General features: G+C 31.9%; 4 protein-coding genes across 4 annotated transcripts; 1 reads left to right on the plus strand and 3 right to left on the minus strand.

Moving 5' to 3' along the window:
* Window positions 1-1,747: 1,747 nt before the first annotated feature.
* On the plus strand, window positions 1,748-4,562 carry LOC127242125 (peroxidase 55). The gene is made up of 3 exons (XM_051261526.1): window positions 1,748-1,992; window positions 3,284-3,475; window positions 3,767-4,562. The coding sequence occupies exons 1-3, from the start codon at window positions 1,783-1,785 to the stop codon at window positions 4,340-4,342; spliced, it is 978 nt and encodes a 325-aa protein (XP_051117483.1). The 5' UTR covers window positions 1,748-1,782; the 3' UTR covers window positions 4,343-4,562.
* Window positions 4,563-6,131: 1,569 nt separating this feature from the next.
* Window positions 6,132-9,806, minus strand: LOC127241981 (protein NUCLEAR FUSION DEFECTIVE 4-like). Its single transcript, XM_051261289.1, has 3 exons — window positions 8,681-9,806; window positions 6,964-7,892; window positions 6,132-6,886 (listed from the first exon to the last, which is right to left on the minus strand). Exons 1-3 carry the CDS (start codon window positions 9,020-9,022, stop codon window positions 6,400-6,402), a joined length of 1,758 nt encoding a protein of 585 aa, XP_051117246.1. The 5' UTR covers window positions 9,023-9,806; the 3' UTR covers window positions 6,132-6,399.
* Window positions 9,807-9,980: 174 nt separating this feature from the next.
* Window positions 9,981-10,535, minus strand: LOC127241982 (uncharacterized). The gene has a single exon (XM_051261291.1). The coding sequence runs from the start codon at window positions 10,306-10,308 to the stop codon at window positions 10,102-10,104; it is 207 nt and encodes a 68-aa protein (XP_051117248.1). The 5' UTR covers window positions 10,309-10,535; the 3' UTR covers window positions 9,981-10,101.
* A 139-nt stretch (window positions 10,536-10,674) lies between these two features.
* LOC127241980 (uncharacterized) lies at window positions 10,675-15,766 on the minus strand. The gene is made up of 9 exons (XM_051261288.1): window positions 15,523-15,766; window positions 14,875-14,918; window positions 13,509-14,741; window positions 13,319-13,407; window positions 12,734-12,836; window positions 12,551-12,655; window positions 11,605-11,713; window positions 11,086-11,262; window positions 10,675-11,008 (listed from the first exon to the last, which is right to left on the minus strand). The coding sequence occupies exons 1-9, from the start codon at window positions 15,686-15,688 to the stop codon at window positions 10,857-10,859; spliced, it is 2,178 nt and encodes a 725-aa protein (XP_051117245.1). The 5' UTR covers window positions 15,689-15,766; the 3' UTR covers window positions 10,675-10,856.
* Between the last annotated feature and the right edge of the window lie 5,654 nt (window positions 15,767-21,420).

A 21,420-nucleotide genomic window follows, 5' to 3' on the forward strand; every position in this document is an offset into this window, starting at 1 on the left:
TTACATATGATGAATCGTATTGAAGAGGAAAACGGGAAACAATCAATAGCGTGGAGGGATCAACAAAAACATTATTCATTAATTCATAAATATGAAGTATTAATAAGTCGTAGAGGACAAGTTGTCTAAATTTGTTGTAGTATATAACTAAGGTAAGTATGGTGACGAGGTAGTAATAAGTCGTAAGTTATGGGGATTCGTTACCACATCATTTTCATCAATTTTATTTTTTTTTTTCAAATGGGAACAAATCAAAACTCTAATTTTATACTATATATATACCTACTACTAATACTATTCCTATCTCTATCTATATACCAATATATATTTTAGTAAAATACTATAATTAGTCAATATATTTTATATGCAACAATTTTGTTTGGAGGTTTGGATTTGAATAGTAAAATATTTGAATTTGAATAATTGTACGATGAAATATAAATAGGTATTGATGTGATGTTTTGAATGTAAAATTGATTTTTAGAATAATATAAAAAATAAAAAATAAATGTTTGATTTGATGTTTATAGGAAAAAGAAATTTGATAAATAATGTAAGTTTGGGAAAGTCTCCCAAACAAACACACCCTACCCTACGTTTATATATATATATATATATATATATATCAACTACCATATATTAGCATTCTACCATTATATGTAATTCAATAAAATTTATATTGATAGAATATTATATATATATATATAAATATATACACAAAATTGTTAAATAGGGTTTAATAAAACATAATTACTAGAATATATATATATATACACAAAATTGTTGAATAAGGTTTAATTTGCTCACTTTAGTTTTTGGATTGATGTAGTATTTTTTTTTTTATACTAGGGTTTGTTTGTTTGGGGGTTTGGATTTTGAGTTTTGATTTGAATAGTAAAATTTTGAATTTGAATAGTTGTATGACGTAATGTTTTGAATGTAAAATTGATTTTTAGTATAATATAAAAAATGAAAAATAAGTGTTAAATTTGATGTTTTTTGGGGAAAATTTTGAATGAACAGTGTAAATCCAATCCAATCCCCCAAACAAACACACTCTAAGTACAAAAAATTACATTGGTAATATAAAAAAATATTATTTTGTGTTGAATCATTGGTTTTTGTTTTTTTTTTAGTGAATAAAGTATATTATATATATATTATGTTAATGTGTATTTATTTTATATTTTTTTAATAATTTATATATTAGTATATGAGTGAATAAAGTATATTTATATATATATTTTTTGTATAGATTTGATTAGGGCATTCTAGCTTTCTCATGTTGAATTAAAGACAATAAATTATGGCAAATTGTATAGATTTGATTGTATATTTATAGTTCTAAGTTGATCGAGTCATATTATTTGTGCCTCTAATTGAATAGAAATCACACATAACTGTATACCCTAATATAAAATATCATATCATAGACTATATATTACACGGTTTTCATATGACATAATTTTGATAGGTTTTTTTACCCAACATGTATTCAAGAATTAGTAGCTACGGTAAATAAATTTCCAAGTCATAAAATAAATAAATAAATAAATTACCTACTGCTACTTATTCACACAACAAATTGATTTATCTAATAAAACAAGAATCATTCTTCTGCTTCGATGGTTAGTTTTGTCATCAACATCAGTGACGTCATCGGCCTCAATTAATCAATAATTAATAGTACTTATTAATTACCTCCTTAAAAATTAATTTGCTAACGTCTATAAAAAGTCTGTGTGTTAAGGATCCTCCATTGATGATCTGCAGTAGTAATTAATGGATAAGCTCCGCGGCCTCTGCCTCTGCGTCTGCGTCGTACTAATTATCGTATCGGCGGGAGATGCGCAGCTGTCCGAGGATTTTTACGCGTCCACTTGTCCTAATGTTGAGGATATTGTCCGCCAGGCAATCGTCACAAAATTGAGCGAGACCTTCATTACCATCCCCGCTGTTGTTCGACTCTTCTTCCACGATTGCATGGTCGAGGTATGTAATATATATATATATATATATAGCGATTGCAGATATCGATTATTTTAGGTTGAACCAAAAAAAAATTGAAATTTGATAGGATACTGTAATTTTTTATATTATCATTTCACTGTATCTGCTTGTATGATAGGATTATTTTTTTTTTTTTACCCAAAATATCATTTGCAATCTTATTAAAATTTAACTGTGATATTATTATGACATATATTAATTTGATTGGTTTTTTTTATTATTTATTTATAGAATATATTTAATTTTTATATTCAAAATTTACTTTTTAGTAATATATTATATTTTATTCTTATTACTTAATGAATGAGTAATTTAGACCTTTCTTTAAGTATGATAAAATAATATTAGGGGATTGGATTGAATAAATTATTCTTCAAATTGTTATTATTGTATCGAACTTGTAATTATCATGAGCCTGAATATATTGAAATAAATATGAGATTAGACCGAATAAAATAATTTTATTCATCATAATTTCATTGTGTGTTTGTTTGGGAGTTTGGATTTTGAATTGAGATTTGAATAGTAAAAATTTTGAATTTGAATAGTTGTATGATGTGATATAAATAGGTGTTGATGTGATGTTTTGAATGTAAAATTGATTTTTAGTATAAAATAAAAAATAAAAAATAGATATTTGATTTGATGTTTTTGGAAAAAAAAAATTGGATGAATAGTGTAAATGCAATTTAATCCCCAAACAAACACTGTCAGCTTGTCAAAATATGGTCATGTATCTTAGTCGTGTTGCTTTGATGGTGTTAATTCCGTGTGTACTTAACAAAACTGTATATATATATAAACTGAGTTGCATAATTATTTACATACAAAGTTCACTTCATTCGAAAACCTAAAAAAATTTAAATTAATTTTTAAAATGAATAAAAATAAAATTACATTCCATAAAGATTTAAATTAGAATGGATATAAAGAATTTTAATTGTGTGTTTTATTATTATTGTTACAAAATTTAAAACTATAGTATAATACTGTGTTTTTTTATTTGTTAATACAAAGTAATTTGAAATTAAGTAAAACTATATTAATTGCAACTATAAAATAATTATATATTTAGAGTTCAAGTTATTTGGTTAATTAAAAATAATCTTATTTTTACATTTGAAGTGATTTAGGTTAACTCAAAAATACCATTCTTAATTCAGATAAATCCAATTTTTTTTTAAACTCCAAACACCAAAATTCAAAATTGAAAAATGTTCAAGTTGAATGAAGTGGTCGAATTTAATTTTAACACCCCTTGTAATACATGCAGGGATGCGACGCCTCGGTTCTTATCTTTTCACCGAACAATGATGCAGAACGAGATGCACCCGACAATATATCCTTAGCCGGAGACGGGTTCGATGCAATCATCCGGGCCAAGCAAGCCGTCGAGGCCCAATGCCCCGGCGTAGTCTCATGTGCCGACGTTTTAGCCATAGCAGCTAGAGATGTCGTAGTTCTGGTAATTTTCAAACTCCAAATTTAAAATATCGATATTCATCAATTTTTTTTATTTTCAATTTAAAATTTTTACTATTTTACCTGCACATACTTTATATTTACACAAATTTAATACGCATATTCCTGACATTTTAGCCATAGTCACTAGAGATGTTGTAGTTCTAGTAATTCTCAAACTTCAAACCCAAAATCCCTGACATTCATCAATTTTTTATTTTCAATTCAAGATTTTTACCATTTTACATGTGCATGCTTAAAATTTATACTAATTCAATACGCTTATCCCCGACAGTCGGGAGGTCCGGGCTACCCCGTCGAGAAGGGAAGGCGCGACGGAAAAATTTCCCTAGCTTCGCGAGTCGAAGGCCGGCTACCCGAGCCGTCGTTCGACTTAGTTCAACTCAACACGATTTTTGCGAGGAACAACCTAACGCAAACCGACATGATCGCGTTGTCGGGATGCCACACGGTCGGATTCTCCCATTGCAACCGTTTCGCCGATCGAATTTATTCATTCTCGCCGTCCAACCCCGTCGACCCGTCCCTCGACCCGGACTACGCCCAGCAGCTGATGCAAATGTGCCCTCGGGACGTCGACCCGACCATTGCCATCAACATGGATCCCTCGACTCCGCAAACGTTCGACAACGTCTATTATCAGAATCTCGCCAGCGGGAGGGGATTGTTCACTTCCGACCAAATTCTGTTCAACGATCCTCGATCGCAGCCTACGGTTTTGGATTTTGCTCAAAATCCCGGGGACTTTAACGGGGCTTTTATTACGGCGATGATTAAGCTCGGCCGTGTTGGAGTCAAAACGGGAAAAAATGGTGAAATTAGGCGGGATTGTTCTTTTTTTAATTCGTAAATATGTTCGTTAGAAAGTTTACGCGACTGAAAACATATCCAAAATGGACGCGAATAAAACAATTGTACTAAAGTGAATGTGTTTTTAACATAAGTGTCGGAATAATTTTGGAAAGTTATACTTTATTTGTTTTGGCTTTTTGTAAATGTTCTATTCATGCACTTTGTTTTTGGAAAGTTAGATTAAATTATCGACTAAGAGAAGAATTTGTACAACTAAATATGTTTGGTGTGGAAATCAAAAATAGAAATATAATTTTGATTTTGTTTATCCATTTTTTACTATTTAATTTCATAATTTATATTTTTAAAATATATATATTTTTTTTATAAAATAGTACTCTATCCGTGTTTATAGTATATAATTTAATTAATTAATAATATTGAATTATAATATTATTTTATTATATTTTTATAAATAAATTCAAAATATGTATTTAAATATTTTAAATTCATGCAATATGAATATATAGATAAAATTTTAAATAATGCAAATAAATAAAAAATATATATTTATTAATTTATAATTAAGATAAAATTAATTTTATAAAAAATAGAAAATTTAAATGTAAATAAAAATATTTGTTTACTGAATAGCGAAATAAAAATAAGGAAGTTTTGGGTGAATAAATGTATTATTTACACGTTATTAAATTAATTAAATTAATTTAAATTTGTTAAATATATTTAAATTTAATAAATTTTACTAAAAATAAAAATAATTTCAAGTGTGACAAAAAAAAAAAAAAAAAAGACCATTGAAATGGAACGAAATGAGTATTTTAAATTAAAAAATATATTTTTATAAGAAATTGAAGAAACAAAAATCAAAGAAATTGAAGAAACAAAAATCATCCTATTTCGCTAACTTATTTTTTTAAAGATGTCAAACTCTTTACATCAAATGACGAAACATCCTCACTTGAAAGTTAAATCTTTAGAGTGGCCGCATTTTAGACGGCTTCTCAGGTCGACGGCCTCTCTTCTTCCCTAAAAAATTTTCCTCCGCATTGACTTTAATTTTGACTGAAGCAAATCGATTCTCCGTTGCGGCCGCCGGAAATGGCCTTCCTAGCTCTCTCTCCCTCAACACCGCAAATGGGTCCGTCCGCCGCGCATTCAAGATTGTCGCCATCAGCCGAATCGAGTTTTTAAATAACTCAACCCGCAACAAACACGGCCATATTCATAAAAAAAACATGGCCGTATTCCCCATACAAGTGCTAGTTCATAGGCTAAACGAACACAGACGTATACTTGTACCTAGCTAAACAATCATCAATGTCATATCGATACCTCATTCCCGGCTAAACGATCATCACTATCACATCGATAACTCACTCCCGACTAAACGACTATCATGAATGTGCTGAACACTTTCACGAGGAACATACACAGAGCCATTGTGCGTCTTTTTTTAGGCCCCTCGAGCCTGCCTTTGCCACTAAGGAGGAAGAGGAGTGTAGAGACATTTTATATACTTGGCCTTTGTGTGTATATTTCTTTTCTAGTTTTTTCATTCCAAGCTCTGGGCAATGATCATGGAAAAATAAATAAATAAATCTCAGATGGTTAACCTGTTTAACCAACCCCATATGTGTTGGATGATGATCCCTTGTGTCCTCAAATAACCTCCTGTGCCCATATATCTCCCCTGCATTCTACAATATTTTTCAGACCTAGTAGATGACATTGAAAAATTGCCACATCTTTCTGAGCCATGGACCACTTGGAGAATACAATATAATTATATATATATATATATATATTTCAATAAGTAATAACAAAAATTCGACCAAATCAAAATCTTCCCTTCTCTCCTCTTCTTTCCCGCCACAAAAGATCTCAAACAGACAATACTTTCCTCGCCGACCGACGGCGAATATACAAACAAAACTCTACAAGCGATGCATGAAACGGAGCCGTGCAATGCACCGCGCCAGGTGCAGTACACGGCTACAACAACGGTAAGTTGTCGACTATCCTCACGAAGCATAATTACCAACCAGACATAACGGCAACAACAACTTTGCACAAAGACACGACAAACTACTCGCCTTACGTATGAGATCTTCCATAAAGGTTAGCATAAACTCGCTTCGTCCGATAAACCAAAACCATGCTTAAAACAACCGCGACGACGCAAAGTCCACACATGATCATGGAAGTCAAGAAGTAGCAAACCGTACCTTCGCACTGCAGAGAATCGTCGACAGAGAGAAAGCTTAGCTGACCGTGATGACGCTCACGAGCTTGTTTCTCTGCTTCTCTGTCGTAAATACTGCTGGCGATGAGACCTGAGAATACTAACGAACCGGCAGGGTTAGCTAGCGTCAAGAAATTGTACAAAACACCGAACTTTTTTAAACCGAATAGTTCTGAGGCTGCAGCAGGAACAATCGCCCAGTGTGCCCCGTACCCGAGCCCTACGAGAAGGGTTCCTAAATACATTGCCCCGGGCCAACCCATGGCGAATAGAAAATGTCCTACTGTCATGATCGCTTGGGCAGCAGCCATTGCTACCGGCCTCGGATAGGCGTAGTCCCTGTTGAATCAAGGCGTGAAGTGTTACGTATAAGAATGGATTCGATTACAGTAAATCTAGATTCAATTTGGTCATACCTGACGACTCTCTCAGATAAGTAGCCACCGCCGACGCGGCCCAGAAAGTTCCAGATGCTGATCATGGAAACGAAGACATGGGTGTTGTCATACCCCTGCGACTGGCTCATCTGGCCCAAGTTGTCTATCACAGTTAAGCCGGAGCCGGCGCCCAAGAGAAGGGAAAAAAATATAAGCCAAAAATCAGCCTTTATCAATGCCTCCATCAAGGTGAAGTCTTCTCCTCTGTGCGGTCTTCGTTTCTTAATTCTTATAGCTCCTTCAGCTGCGGCTTGCGCTAGTTTTGCCTGAAGTTGAGCAATTCTCTTCTGTCTCTCCAAAGCTGGAAGCGTATCGACATCTTTTGGCTTTTCGTCTTCAATTTCGCTGAATATGATGTCTTGAATGTCGTCTCTAGATTTGCTCGGCCCCTCTTGTTGCGATTCGGGGAGAAGAGCCTCTTCTGCCGATGATCCTCGCTCCTGAGATAAGCTCAATGCGATGGGAATGACGATGGGAAACAACAGAATGACGAACAGAATCACAGTCAAAACTGTGATGATGGTGTGGCTTATGTTGGCTAAGTCTTCGACAAGCATGACTCCCATCAGATACGAAGCCAACACGAGGCAGATGCTATAGGTAACCGAGAAACTGAAGCCATCGGAAGATCTGATTTGCTTGTGGCCTCCAACCGGCCGGACAATAAACATGAGAGCAATTACCACCATTGTCGGCCCTACTGCGATCATGAATATCAGAGAAGCGTGATCCGGAGAATGCATCACCGTATATATCTGAGTCAGGATAGCGCCACTTAGCCCAGCAAACCCCTTGAGTATTCCAACTACCGGGCCACGGCTCTTGGGGAAGTTCTGCACACACGAGACCAGTGCAGCCGTATTGAAGTAGGTCTCACCATTTGTTCCTACGAAGACGAGAACGCACATCTGCATACGTACAGAACTCAGGCATCAGCCAAGATTCATCGATAACAAACACTTACATAAACACTTCCGAAACTTTTGGCCCTACTCATTATCAACAATAACTTTTTTAAAAAAGTTCACGTCAAACAATATTCTCAAAATTTTCCAAAACTCTCGACCCTAAGACTAAAGTAAAATCCATTGAAACATTGCCCCTTAAAGGATTAAAGTGAAGTGATGTGGTATGAGAATAGAATAACTATTTGCAATAAATACACAGAGCAACTTTTCGAACTTTCTGAGAAAAAGAATCAAAGAAAGCAAAGAAGTAGAATAATTCTCCCAACACAACTGCCTGGAACTCAACTTTACCAATAGTTAATTGCAAAGAAAAGTGAAAAACCAATTAAGCAACATATTTGATCTGTAAGAAATCAAAAGAAGGAATTTTATCTACGAAAGAAAAGGGTATCCACTCTATCCCAAAAGAACAATCACGTCAGTACTAAATACAGAAAGATCAATCGAAACAGTTCTAGCCAAGAATAGAGAAGATGCCAAAGAACAAAAGGAAAAATTTTAAATGCAGAAATACCAACTAATACAAGAAAAGGAAGATTTATTTATATATCTAAAATCGATTGCCAAACAAACATATGGTCGTGGAAAATGTAAGATCCATAAATCTCGAAAAGAGTAAATCACATAAACCCCAACAAAGTAATCGGAAGTCAATCAATCACAAGCACAAATCAAAGTCAATCAATCAAGATAGATATCAAAATTTCTAACAAAAATGTGATACTCACAGCCCATAATGGCAAAACAGGGGTTCTTCCAGTGATCACAAGCCAAATCCAACCATATCCGATGAAATTCTGAATTGCACCAATAAGAAGAGCACCCCATAGAGGCAAAAACTCAGACAAGGTACCAGCCAAGAATCCGACACTGTCACCTAAATCCTTGGCCACCCCTAAACTCGCAATCTGCCTTTGGTTGTAACTCAAAGAACTCTTGATCGTCGGTGAAATGCTACCGTACAGATACCCAATTCCAGCACAAGATTGTATCCACATTGCAGCCACAAAAACCAGCCATCTGTTGTTCAAGAATGAAGAAATCCTCTCTCTCACTGTAACACCACTCATCTCTATTCTCTATCCCCTTGGATCAATCGATCGATCAGTCAATCTCAAGTTCAGTGACTCTACCTGGGTTTTTGGAGACTTTTCCTTTTTTTCCCAAGAATCAAATAAGGAAGAAATTGGGATGGGATTTCTGGGCTTCCGTGCTGACTTAGCTTTTCTTGATGTGAAGCTTAATATTAAAATAGTATGTATATAGAAAGCTGGAATTCAGAGCTATGATGAGATTTTAAAGCAATCATAAATTAGGGGAAGACACCCAATCGCCACTTTCGCATTTTTTCACTTTTTTATACACACCCTATAATTTAAAAAACAAGAAAATGATGTAAGATAGGACATGTGTATGAAACTTTGAGCCGGTTTTGGAGGACCTATATGTAATTTACTAATTTTCTAATAAATAAATACTCAGATCATTCCAATTGTATGAATCCTATGTTACGCATATGGAGCTTTTAGGGTTTCTATGTACTGTTCTATACAGCGAAGTTATGGTGAATTTCATCATGTCTCCATGCTTGGTTGTCGGATAATTTTTATCCATTTGTTCTACGAATGAGTTTGTTTAAATGTGATTACAAACTGAAAGATAAAATTGTGATTTATCAAATATTCATGTTAATTATGGAGAGTATAGTTTATGAATTAGTGTGTTTCTGAATTACATATTAGAGAATCACTTTCTGAATTTTAATTCATATTCTTAGAGAAGAGAGTGACAGATCATGGCGGCGGCACCAATTGAAGGTAGAGGAGGAATCCATGGCGACAGAACTTAGCGGATAAAAGATGATGAATCAAAGCAATATGTTCGTAGAAAAGGTGAAGGAAGCACAATTTCATATTAAACCCCAAACAAATTAAATCTCCCCTTTCTAATTTCTTCATTTTTCCCAAAGCTTCGAAAAAAACCTACTTGCAGAAAATGGTAATCAATTAGATCCAACACCCCAAAACATGCTGCAAATTCACATTACAAACTGAATTTTACACCGCATCTCGAGCATACACTTCAAACTGAACAGTAGCAGGCAGCAGACAAGAGGAATTACAGGTTACGTGTTTAGAATCAAGTCAGGCTAAGCATAGAGGTGTATATTGAGAACGACAAGGAAGAGAACCAGAAGCAAACCGTAAACAATAGCGTGTAGCACCATGGAAGCCACACTAGTCTTCATGTTGAGGAATTCGACGGGCCTATGCTTGCCAGGGAGTTGGATCAGCAATCCCGGCGTCAGGAACGCGAAGAGCGCCGTCGCGATCAGCAATCCAGCGTAATCCCTCATTCTGATCGACGATTTCCTCCTCCTCTCTTAACCTCGTCGCCGGCTGCAGCTCTCTGCCTCGGAATTGGGTTATGGGTACACTAAAAATTGAGCATAGTTTAAATCAGTGGGATGGGTGGTGGGGTAGGGTTCATTCATTTTTGGACAACGTGTCATTCCATCATTGGACGACATCAAAGACAGTGTCCGGTCGTTGCGGATGCTTAAGAGAAGTTCCATTGGACGACTTTAACGTCACTCTTTCATTTTCGTTATGGTCGAAATGATCAGAACGTTTTGATTTGTCACCGGTAAAAATGGCAGACCTTCACCGGTTAATCTCCGGCGAACCAACTCCGATCACCATTACTCCGGCGGAGATTAGAATGAAGCAGAAGGATAGTAACTTGTATTTTATGAACAAAAAACTTATGAATTGCTAAGCTACTTCACCTCCTGCTATTCAATTTTCGACTATTACAGAACACGACGAATCCAAGGTCTCGATTGTCCATCCTAACAAACTGTGTCATTGCAAGGTTGTAAGATATTTAAAGACAAAAGCTTGATCAGTACCGTCGCCCACCTGCTGTGGACAAAAGAACTCGGCTCGGCTTCTTACCCTTTTTCCCGGCTCCTTCATTCGGCTTAGACGTACGAGGTTCTTGGACATCTTTTACTCTAGACGTTATATCAGCGAACGAGGTGCCTTCGTTACTACCTGAACGATCCAACAAAACGAACACACTTAAAAAATACGAAAACTATAGATACATCACCATGTTCGATGTTACATACCACTCGCATTAGCAGTGTCAAAAGGGATGTCGATTCTTGGGGTAGTTTTGATCTCATCCGTTTTCAGGGCTGGAGAATCGTGTGCTGCAGCAAAACCTAACCTTGCAACGTTGGAAAACGACAACCTTTCTGTTATGGCAGGAGGGCTCGACGACACCACAGGAGGACTCCCCAAAGCTTATTTGTAGGCATAAAAACAAAAATTAGTCGATAAGTGTGGGTAAAACTCCGACAAACTATCCACAAGTACAAAGGAGATGTGAAATTGTGTAAGCGCAGCTCAAGTAAGAGGTCTTAATTGCCACTTAATCACCAAATGCAGATCTAGGTTACTATGCAAAATCTTAAATAACTAAACAATGGTAACCGCCAGCATACCGATATATATAATGTAAAACAACCCGTTTCACCAATAATAAATACACCCAATTTGATCAAAATGTCGACACGAAGGGTGCCAAGTGCCAATATAATCAATTGCAAGGATGTTGCTTGGATACAAACATCTTGTAAAATTACCTTCGAAGTCATCCATTGAAAAGCTCGGTGTGGCAGCATATGATGAGTAATATGGCACAGGCGCAAACTGACTGTTGGCAGCTTCAGCCTTAATTTTGTCGTTGTGTTCCTGTATTGAACCACCATGTATCATCGCAGGTCAAACAGGAACAAGGCATTTCGGTACAAAATATACAACTGATTATTAACATTACATTTTTCCTAGACAAGGTAGATGCTATTATAGCCGCAAACACATAATCAAGTATGCAAATGATTATATAGAAAAAAAAGCAAGTATTTCCAACTTGAACACAGTGGTAATGGCGCACCATGGTACAAGGTATAAATCGCAAGGAGGGCCTGAGTCACCATTGCTATTATTAATTAAATAAGGATATGAAATTTTTTATCCTATATTTCTTTCCAAATTTATCCGGCTTATAGCCATTGTTTCTGTTTTTTCTCATGAACTATTCTTTTTTCCTAGTGTAGTTTTGAATTACTGTGTATGCATAAACAGTTCTGTTTCCTTTTTTATTCTTATATTTTATAGTGTATATTGAAGTTCAAGCTTGGTTAATATTACATATGTTTGCTCGATATATATGAGTATAGAGTGCATTTGTATGCGTTTTAGGTATATTAAAATTTTAAAATAAATCACTAGTTATTGTATACCATGTCATTTACAACTATGCACTTAAACATCAGCCAAATACATAAAACTCTCGAGGAAATGATAAACAAAAACATTATGCGGGATTATGCTAGTTCTTAGTATAAAATCAATAAGGAGCAGCATTTGAAATTGCTAATCTCTGAAGGCGAAAGTAATGCAAGGTGGACCATTAAATTGAAATGACCGGGTTCACTAAACATTGCATGACAATATAACTGCACCAAGAATCATCAAGAACATTTTTCAAATAAAATTTAGCCGCAAATGATTGTATTAAAGCCGTACCTTTCTAGCAAGTCGCTTTCTTTGCTTTTCTCGACTCTTAATTTCATCCATAAATGGTGAAAGAGATTCAACAGGTAGCAGATCACCCATATCAATTTCACAAAGCTGTGAAATCATACACGAGTAACTTTACCAGTATAAGATGCTTTATTTCAAATTTGATGTCACATCACAATTGATTACCTGAAATGTTGTTGTTAAGGAGAAATGGCTTAAGAAGCGATAGCGCCTCCTTGTAGCTTCTGATTGTGTCACTGTCTCCATTTGTAAGATTTTGCCACTGATTCTGGAATATTCAAATCATCAGGAAAAAGACTAGCATAAATCTGTCTCCAGTTTTTGAGATTTCAAGCATCTAATTTCTCAGATCTAACAGCAAGATTCTTATACTGAATCACAGTAAAGTCGCCAGCTATACAACAACTACTGCTTCTAGGTGCATGGAAAAAACGACAACCAATTGATAATAATGACATTCTATAATTCACTGTGTATAAGATGACATTCTGGAAACATTTGCAATGAAAACAAAAAACATATTAATGCGAACTTGTGATATCTCCACCCAAGAAATCTTCGATGACACAAAATAAGAACTGAATCAATAAATACCAATTCAGATCCCGTACATCAGACACAAAAGTTCATATCATAGGAGCATTCAGCTCCCTGTTGCCTTACTGACTTTCTTGCAGAACAGAATCTATTTAACTTTTACACAGAAACAAAATAAAAACACACACAAATAAAGTAAAATCTGTCTCATACCTGTCGGGCAGTCTTTCATAACTACCATAATGGTGCAGAAGACATTTCATGTTTAATGGGTGGAGAATGATGTGTTGACCATCAATGGCCTGGGCAAATTGCAGCAACACATGGAATTTGATTAGACTGCGATTCCGAGGAAAATCATCAAATTTGAAAAATTTCTTTTCTTTCAAGGGAAATTATTTACCTGGAAGAAATTGTATAAAGCTTCATCTTTCTTAACAGGGGCAGAAGAAGAGGTAGATCTGTCTTCATCTTCCAACAATTCATTCATACCGGAAACTTGTGGAGTAAAAACCTCTTCTACCACCTTCTTCAAGGATGGTTTTCCAAATAAATTTGACTCGTCATCCTTACTATGAGATACTTCTTCGAAAGGAGATTCGCGTGCCCCATAGACCTCTGCAATGTATTCGCTTTGTGGAGATCCATAAGAGCCTGCATTCGCCTTGATACTACTAGAGTTACGCTTATTCCAATATTTCTTTCTATTCTCCAACTGCTCCATCGCAGCACAAACGTAAGGCAATTTTTCAATGTCATCTACTAGGCCCGAATCAGCTCTAGCTATCCAACTATCCAAATCTGACATCGCCTCTCTAACAGACAATTCCACATCCGATGTCAGGGTGAATTTTGAGAAAGAGTCTGAAATCTCAGTCTCAGTATTCATGTTTTCATTCTTTCTAACAGAAGAATTAAAACAGTCCTTTTGACGAGTCAACAGAATAAATTCTATTTCATCACCAATGCGATACTGCTTGACATTCTCAATGTGGATAGTATACAGATCTTTCGAAGAAATCATGGTGAAGCACAATGGGCATTTCTTCCAGGATTCACCTCTAAGATCATCTTCACCAATTGAAAAATATTGTAGAATGCATGGGAAGCAGAAGATATGACCACACGAGGTTATTTGAGGACACAACGGATCATCTAAACATATGGGGCACTGAACGGAAAAAGGAGTGGAGTACTTCAAGAAAATAATATCCTCCCAACATAAACTCCGGTCCGGATCATTAAACTCAGCTGTATAATTCCTGGAATCTAGCACTACAAATTTGTAATTTGCTTGCAAAAATAAGTCCTTATTATAAGGTTTTCTCTTCGGCTGTCTTCGTGGTGGAGGTGCTCTAGGCTGTGAACGAGAAACAGAAATAGGGTTGTATTGAAAATTCAATAAGTGATTTCCGCTAACCATCTGAGATTTTTTCCATGACGATTGCCCAGAGCTTGCTGGGGAACTAGATGACACAGAAGCCTTATGATTGCTTGTGGAACCGGCATATCCATGCGGTTTTTGTGTCTGCTTTGTCGATCCAACTAAGACACGAGTAGCATCCTCATGATCCAAGGCCTTCTTCCCTTGATTAACTGAATTCTTGCCATTGTTCCCCCTCTCATTTACTCTCACCTAGATCGCACGAATATAAACAATCATGGAGCCAATTTGTACTACAGATACAACTACAAAAAAGAAACAAACTTATTCCCACCACCAAAACAGTATAAAGGAAAAAAAGAAAGTAAAAGACCGCATAAATAACCTCTTCCAAGGATTCAACAGATTGTGCACCAGGTGCCATTTGCCCTGAAACAGGAAAAAGAAAAGATGTAACCATTTTCATCCTCAATCAAGAATGCCCATGCACGCAGAAGTTGTCCCACAGATTTAACCTGATAGCTAATATAGCACACATTTGGACTGCCATTGAAACGAAAGAAAATCTTTCCTCAAGATTGGACAGTTAAACATGTTTCAATCAATCTACATCGAACTCCACCCCATATCGACCCAAACTTCACTTCTCGCACAGTAAAAAGTATCACGGCGGAAAAAGATCCAAAAACAATTAAATCAGATAAAGAAATCACCCAACAAGAAAATCTTTACTCAAGATTGGACAGTAAAACACATTTCAACATTACTATATCGAACTTCACTCCATATCAATATACCCAAACTTCACTTCCTACAAAGTAAAAAGTATTACGATAATGGATTACCGCCTCCCCCCGACTCGAAAAGATCCAAAAACAATCAAATCAGATAAAGAAATCAGCCAACAAGTATGAACGTGACTCTACTGATCAAACAAGGTCATGACAGCAACTCCCAAATAAGGGGGAAAACGAAAATTAGGGTTTCTTTAACAATGATAAAGCCCAAAATAAAGAAGCGGAAGCAAGAGAACCTGAGTGATTGCTTGCTGCCGTTGAAGGGCAATCAGAGGTTTGCAGGGGCGGTAAAGGATCGCTGGAGCATACGAATCCATGATTGGAGGGAGGAAATTGAGACGCTGAGAGCGCAGAGGAAGACGACGACTCTGAACCGTTATTCAGGGAGGGCAAGATGGACATGAAATTCTTCGAAAGCTCGAGGTTAGGGTTTGATGGATTGATCGATCGATGATCCGCTTCTTGGTGTGAAGTCTCTACGTCGGCGTTTTATACCATTGGTCTCAAATATGTATTTCCGTACAAGAAAAAAAAAATTAATAATATAAAATAATTAAATATAAATAAAATAATTGTAAACAAAACGATTATTATCTCTAATTCGAATAGTAGAGGATTTTTGATCTTTTAGAATTTAAGTCGGGTTTAAACCGATGACCTCATTGTCACAATTTCAACCTCTACGCCACCAAATTATCTTACGGACAATAGATCTATACTTTTAATTCATCCGCTATTGTTTCTCCCTCCAATATATTGTGATGTCTATTTCCAACCACAAAAAATAAAATACTACTTCCCTCCCAAACACATTTCCTTTTTGGTATGTCTCAAACATTTTGCATTAATCTCTATCCTACACTGTATCCCCTCACACCGTCCAAATAAAAAAATATATATATTTCTCTCTTCATCGCATCACTTTATTTCTAAATTATCATATTTAATATTATCCACCTAAAAAATCCGTACCAAAAGTAAATTCTCTTTCCATCACGTCACCTCATTTCTAAATTATCTTATTTAATATTATCCACATAAAAGAAGGATGCCTTTATTCCTTACTCTCCATTTTTTTCTTTCTTTTTATTCTTTCTTTTTATTGTCCATATTGAAGGCTAATTACAAAGTGAGGTTAATGTTATTTGAGGACAATAGATAGATTTAGTTTGTTAGAATTCAAGAATAATTCTAAAATAATTAGTAAGAAATAAAAATTTGTATATATAGTAATGATCATATTTATATTATTGTTGTATTATTTATTATTATTATTATTATTATTATTATTATATAAGTAATTTATTATATTTACTTATTATTATTATTGTTGTTATATTTTTAGGGATCTCACACTAGTGAACGTGTTTTTAATATGTATATTTAATTTAAACTTTTAAAAATATATCACATTATTATTATTATTATTTTTATTTTAATATAAAGACCATGAATCAATTTTATTGGGCTTACAATTTCTTTTCGGATCTAACAAGGTTGGGCTTCTCATATTAAATCCATTCTGCAAGAAACATATAGATCACACTCCGTATCAAATATATGTATGTTGTGTTTCTGGTATATTTTATAGGTTTTTTTAATATTAAATTAAATATTTATTTTTTATATTTTACATCATACTAAAAATTAGATTTATATCCAAAATATCAAATTAAACAATTTATAATTTTTATATCAGTATCAAACAAATATTTTAATTCAAATTTTATTATTCAAAACTTAAAAGTGTGTCTACCCAATAATTTTTTAGTGACAAAATTTTTTATAAATATTATGTAAAAAATATATATACAAATATTTACACAATATATATATATATTATGTATTCTTTGACGGAAATTGTTACACTAATTTAGAAAATTACGTTGATTTAAAATTCAGTACAGTGGTAACAAAACATAGCAAATAAATAATCGAACACACAGTATAGATACAAATAATACATGTTGTTTTAAATAAAATCACATTGCATTAATTTTTACATTATCAATATATTTTGTTATATTTATCATTTAAAAAACACACACTGAACACATCTTAAATCTCGCATAATTTACACATAATATTTGTATTATTCTTAGATATTGTTGGTTTGGGTTAATTTCTAACAAATTTGAAACAAGAGTTATATTTGTCGTTCGCGTGTTGATATTTAAATATTAATTATTATATCAAAATATAGATAAATCAAAAAACAAATGACAAAAATATTTTTATCAGTGTCTTATAATATTAATATAATAACATTTGTATAAAAAAATATAAAATATAAAAATAATTTTAATGTTAAATATAAACATAAAAGATAATTTTAACTTTTGCAGATGGACTAACGGAGTATTAAATTTCTTACATAAATTTTAGTCTGTTAAATTGTAGTTTGAATATTTGAATATGATATTTTAAAATTTTATTTAAATAGATATTTTGATTTAAAATTTTGTTAGATAAAATAATATATTTTAATTAATAATTATATGATGAATAATACTCTCTTCGTCTCAAACAAGGTGCAACATTTACTTTTGGCACGGGTTTTTAGGTGGCTAAGGGCATCCACAACGGGAGACGCTTGTTGAGAAGCGCCTCCCACATCATCATTTATTAAATAAAAAAAAAATTAAAACACCAATTAACATAAGGAACGGTACATTGCGAGTGTACCGTTTCTTCCAATTTTTGTGGGCCATGGTCCACTTTTTTATTCAATAAATATTAAAAATAATATTTATAATATATACTTTTTTATTTATATTTATAATAATTTATTTTATTTAAAATATTATATTCTAATTTTGTTATATAAAATTTTATTTAATATTTATAATTTGAAATATATTTTTCAAGAAATAAAAAAATTAAATATTTAACTTTAATTATTATGCAAAGTGTTTATTTAATTAATATAAAAAATCTATTAATAATATATAATATATCATATTTTATGTTTTAAAATTTGTTTTATTAAAATATTAGATTTAAATTTTATTATATGAGTTTTATTTAATATTTATTTTTTTATTAAAATAATATTGTTAATAACTATAATTTTTAATATAAAGGGTTCTTTGATGTGAATGTAAAATATAGTTGGAGTTCTTCGTGACGTGGCGGAGAGAGAAACTGACGTGGCACAGGAGAGAGAATGGGAAGAAACCCTGGATGGGTTTCTGTGTTGTGGATGGCCTAATATTAAGTTTTAGAAATTAGGCGATGTGATGGAGAGAGAAATATATTTTTTAATTTTTTATTTGGACGATGCGAGGGAATAAAGTGTGAGGTAGAGATTAAGTATAATTAATTATTTCCTATTTGGTGTTTGGTACCAAAAATGAAATATTTATTTTAGTTTAAAACCATGAAAGAATAAAATTATACCACTGTCTTTTTGAGCATTTACAGCTAAAATTACAAACTAATAGACGTCGGTTTACTTTTAAATTTTTGTATATTAATTCTTTTATTTATGTTTTTTTATAAAGATAATATTAATTGTAGATATAAAAAGTGATTTAAAATAATATATAAAATAGAATCTTTGAAAACTATTCTTTTTGGATTTAAAAAAAAAGGTTGTGGATTTAAGTAAAATATTATAGTAATTATATTTTTTGAGTTAAAACTGCATAAATAAAGTTTCTGGGTAGGAGATGGCATTATGATTTCTTATTTTTATTTTTTATAATTTAATTTTTTATAAAATATTATAAATACTATATATTATTAATTTGAGGTATTATGTCTAATAATTACTTTATATTATATTAAAAAAAATGTTTTTTCCCTTTAATTTTTTTCAAATAATTTTACTGTGTATTTTTACAGATTAATACTTCGCATAATATATTTATATACATAATTATGTAAAACATTACTTTTAATCATTATTCACCTGACATATAATAATAATTTAAATGCAAAAGGAATATATTTATTATATTTTTTATGTCATTTAAAGACATATGGTCATTTTTCTTTATATTATACTCCGTTCGCTCCAAACAAGGTGTAATATTTACTGTTGGCACAGATTTTTAGGTGGGTAGTATTAAGTATGATAATTTAGAAATTAAATGATATGATGGAGATAGAAATATATATTTTATTTGGATGATGTGAGGGGATAAAGTGTGATATAGAGATTAAGCATTATTAATTATTTTCTATTTTGAAAATGTTGTAGGGTGTTTGGGACATACCAAAAAGAAAATATTGCAGGGTGTTTAGGACGGATGGAGTAATATTTTATAAAAATTAATACTAGTTTTTTAATTTTATCATAAATAGTAGAAAAATATAATTTTTTAAAAAAATATATTTCCAAAAAATTTAAACATTCTTTTTTATAATAGAAATAGTATTTTATATTTATTTTAATTTAAAATTTTATTATTTAAAAATAAATAACAAGAACATGGCACATGGATCATACGCAAACAAACTAGTCTAAAACTAAAGATGCACGTGTCTTGCCGGAGCTAATTTGCAGAATATTAGCTTCGATCTAAAATTTATCAAAAATACAATCAACAAATAGTGGTTGCAGTTCCCACATTAAAAAAAGAAAGAAAGAAATGCATGCGTCTTTAGTGTAGGGTTTATAATCTATGTCCCCAATTGCTTTGGTTTATTTATTTTTATTTAAATTATATATATATATATAAGAGTACGAAAAAATGAATTTAAAAGCATAATTTAAACTTTTGTTATTATTTTATTACATATTTTTATTATTTAAATTTATTTTTTTTAACAATATCACATCAAATAATTATTTTTTTTATATATTATACTACAAAATTTATTTTACATTCAAAACATCACGTCAACATCTATTTATATTATATTCTTTTATAAAATATTATATTCAATTATTATTTCATTTAAAATTTTAATAATAATAATAATAATAAAGTATTTAAGTGTGATAGTTTAATGTTTTAATCTGAATGCTTTTTTTTTTTGAAATATATAAAAAAATTATTGATAATATAAAAAATAATAGCATGTTATATTAAATTATTAATTTTTTTGTTAAAAAAATATAAATATTATATATTTAAAATTATATAAAAATAAAAATAAAAGTGGATTGAGTGAACAACTTGTCTGCCTATAGTTGCAATAGAAGTGCATTGTTTGAATACCGTAATGATTTTGGTATGAATATTCCAAGCATTTAACTAAGGGGGTGGAATGGGCCACGTGGCATATGGCGAGCCTTTTGAAGTCCAAACATGAATTTGCCATTACTCCTACAGCCTACATGCATTGCATATGTTTATTTATATTTTAATTTTTTTTTTTTAAGGGCGTAGATCACCCAAATCAATTTTAGATTATGATTCTCCATAAATAATAATAAAAAATATAATATTTTTTATAAAAGTAAAAGAAAAATAAAAAATTTAAATATTTATTTTTTTAAAAAAAATAAATATTCAATTTAAAATAATATATTATATATTTTTTACATAATTTCTTATATCATACATAAAAAAATCAATTCATTTAAAAACGTTAGATGAACAAGGCTAATATAATTACACATAACTTTTTCTTTTTTACAAATATTGCACATATATTTATCTTAAATAATGTAGAAAACTATATTTCAATTTTTTATTTAAATAATAGTTACACATTTTTTTCTTTTTTTACAAAAATGGCATATATATTTATTAAAGTAATGCAGAATATTTTATTTTTCATTTTTTTAATCTAAATAATAGTTAAATAGATATTTAAGGAAACTAGTAATATATTTTTAAAAAAATATGTGATGATTGTATAGAAAAGAAATTAAAAACATATTCAGGGATAGCAGAGTTACTGTTTCCTTCGTCCCATAACAAAGTATTCATTTTTCCATCTTAGTTCGTCCCGTATCCATTTTTTTTTATTAGTAACTGTACTATCTATCTAACCTTACAAATACCCTTACAACTTACAATATATTACACAAATGTCATTACTTTTATATCACACATACTAATAAGATTATTTTAGTTATTTATATTTTATTCCTACTATATCTCAATATAATACTAATATTTCTAAAATTATGTAAAAAAACAAATGGATACTTAGTTTTTTTGGAGGGAGAATTATAT

This window comes from Andrographis paniculata, unplaced genomic scaffold (assembly GCF_009805555.1).
Source record: "Andrographis paniculata isolate CXL003 unplaced genomic scaffold, ASM980555v1 Contig86END, whole genome shotgun sequence".
Classification (NCBI taxonomy): Eukaryota; Viridiplantae; Streptophyta; class Magnoliopsida; order Lamiales; family Acanthaceae; genus Andrographis; species Andrographis paniculata.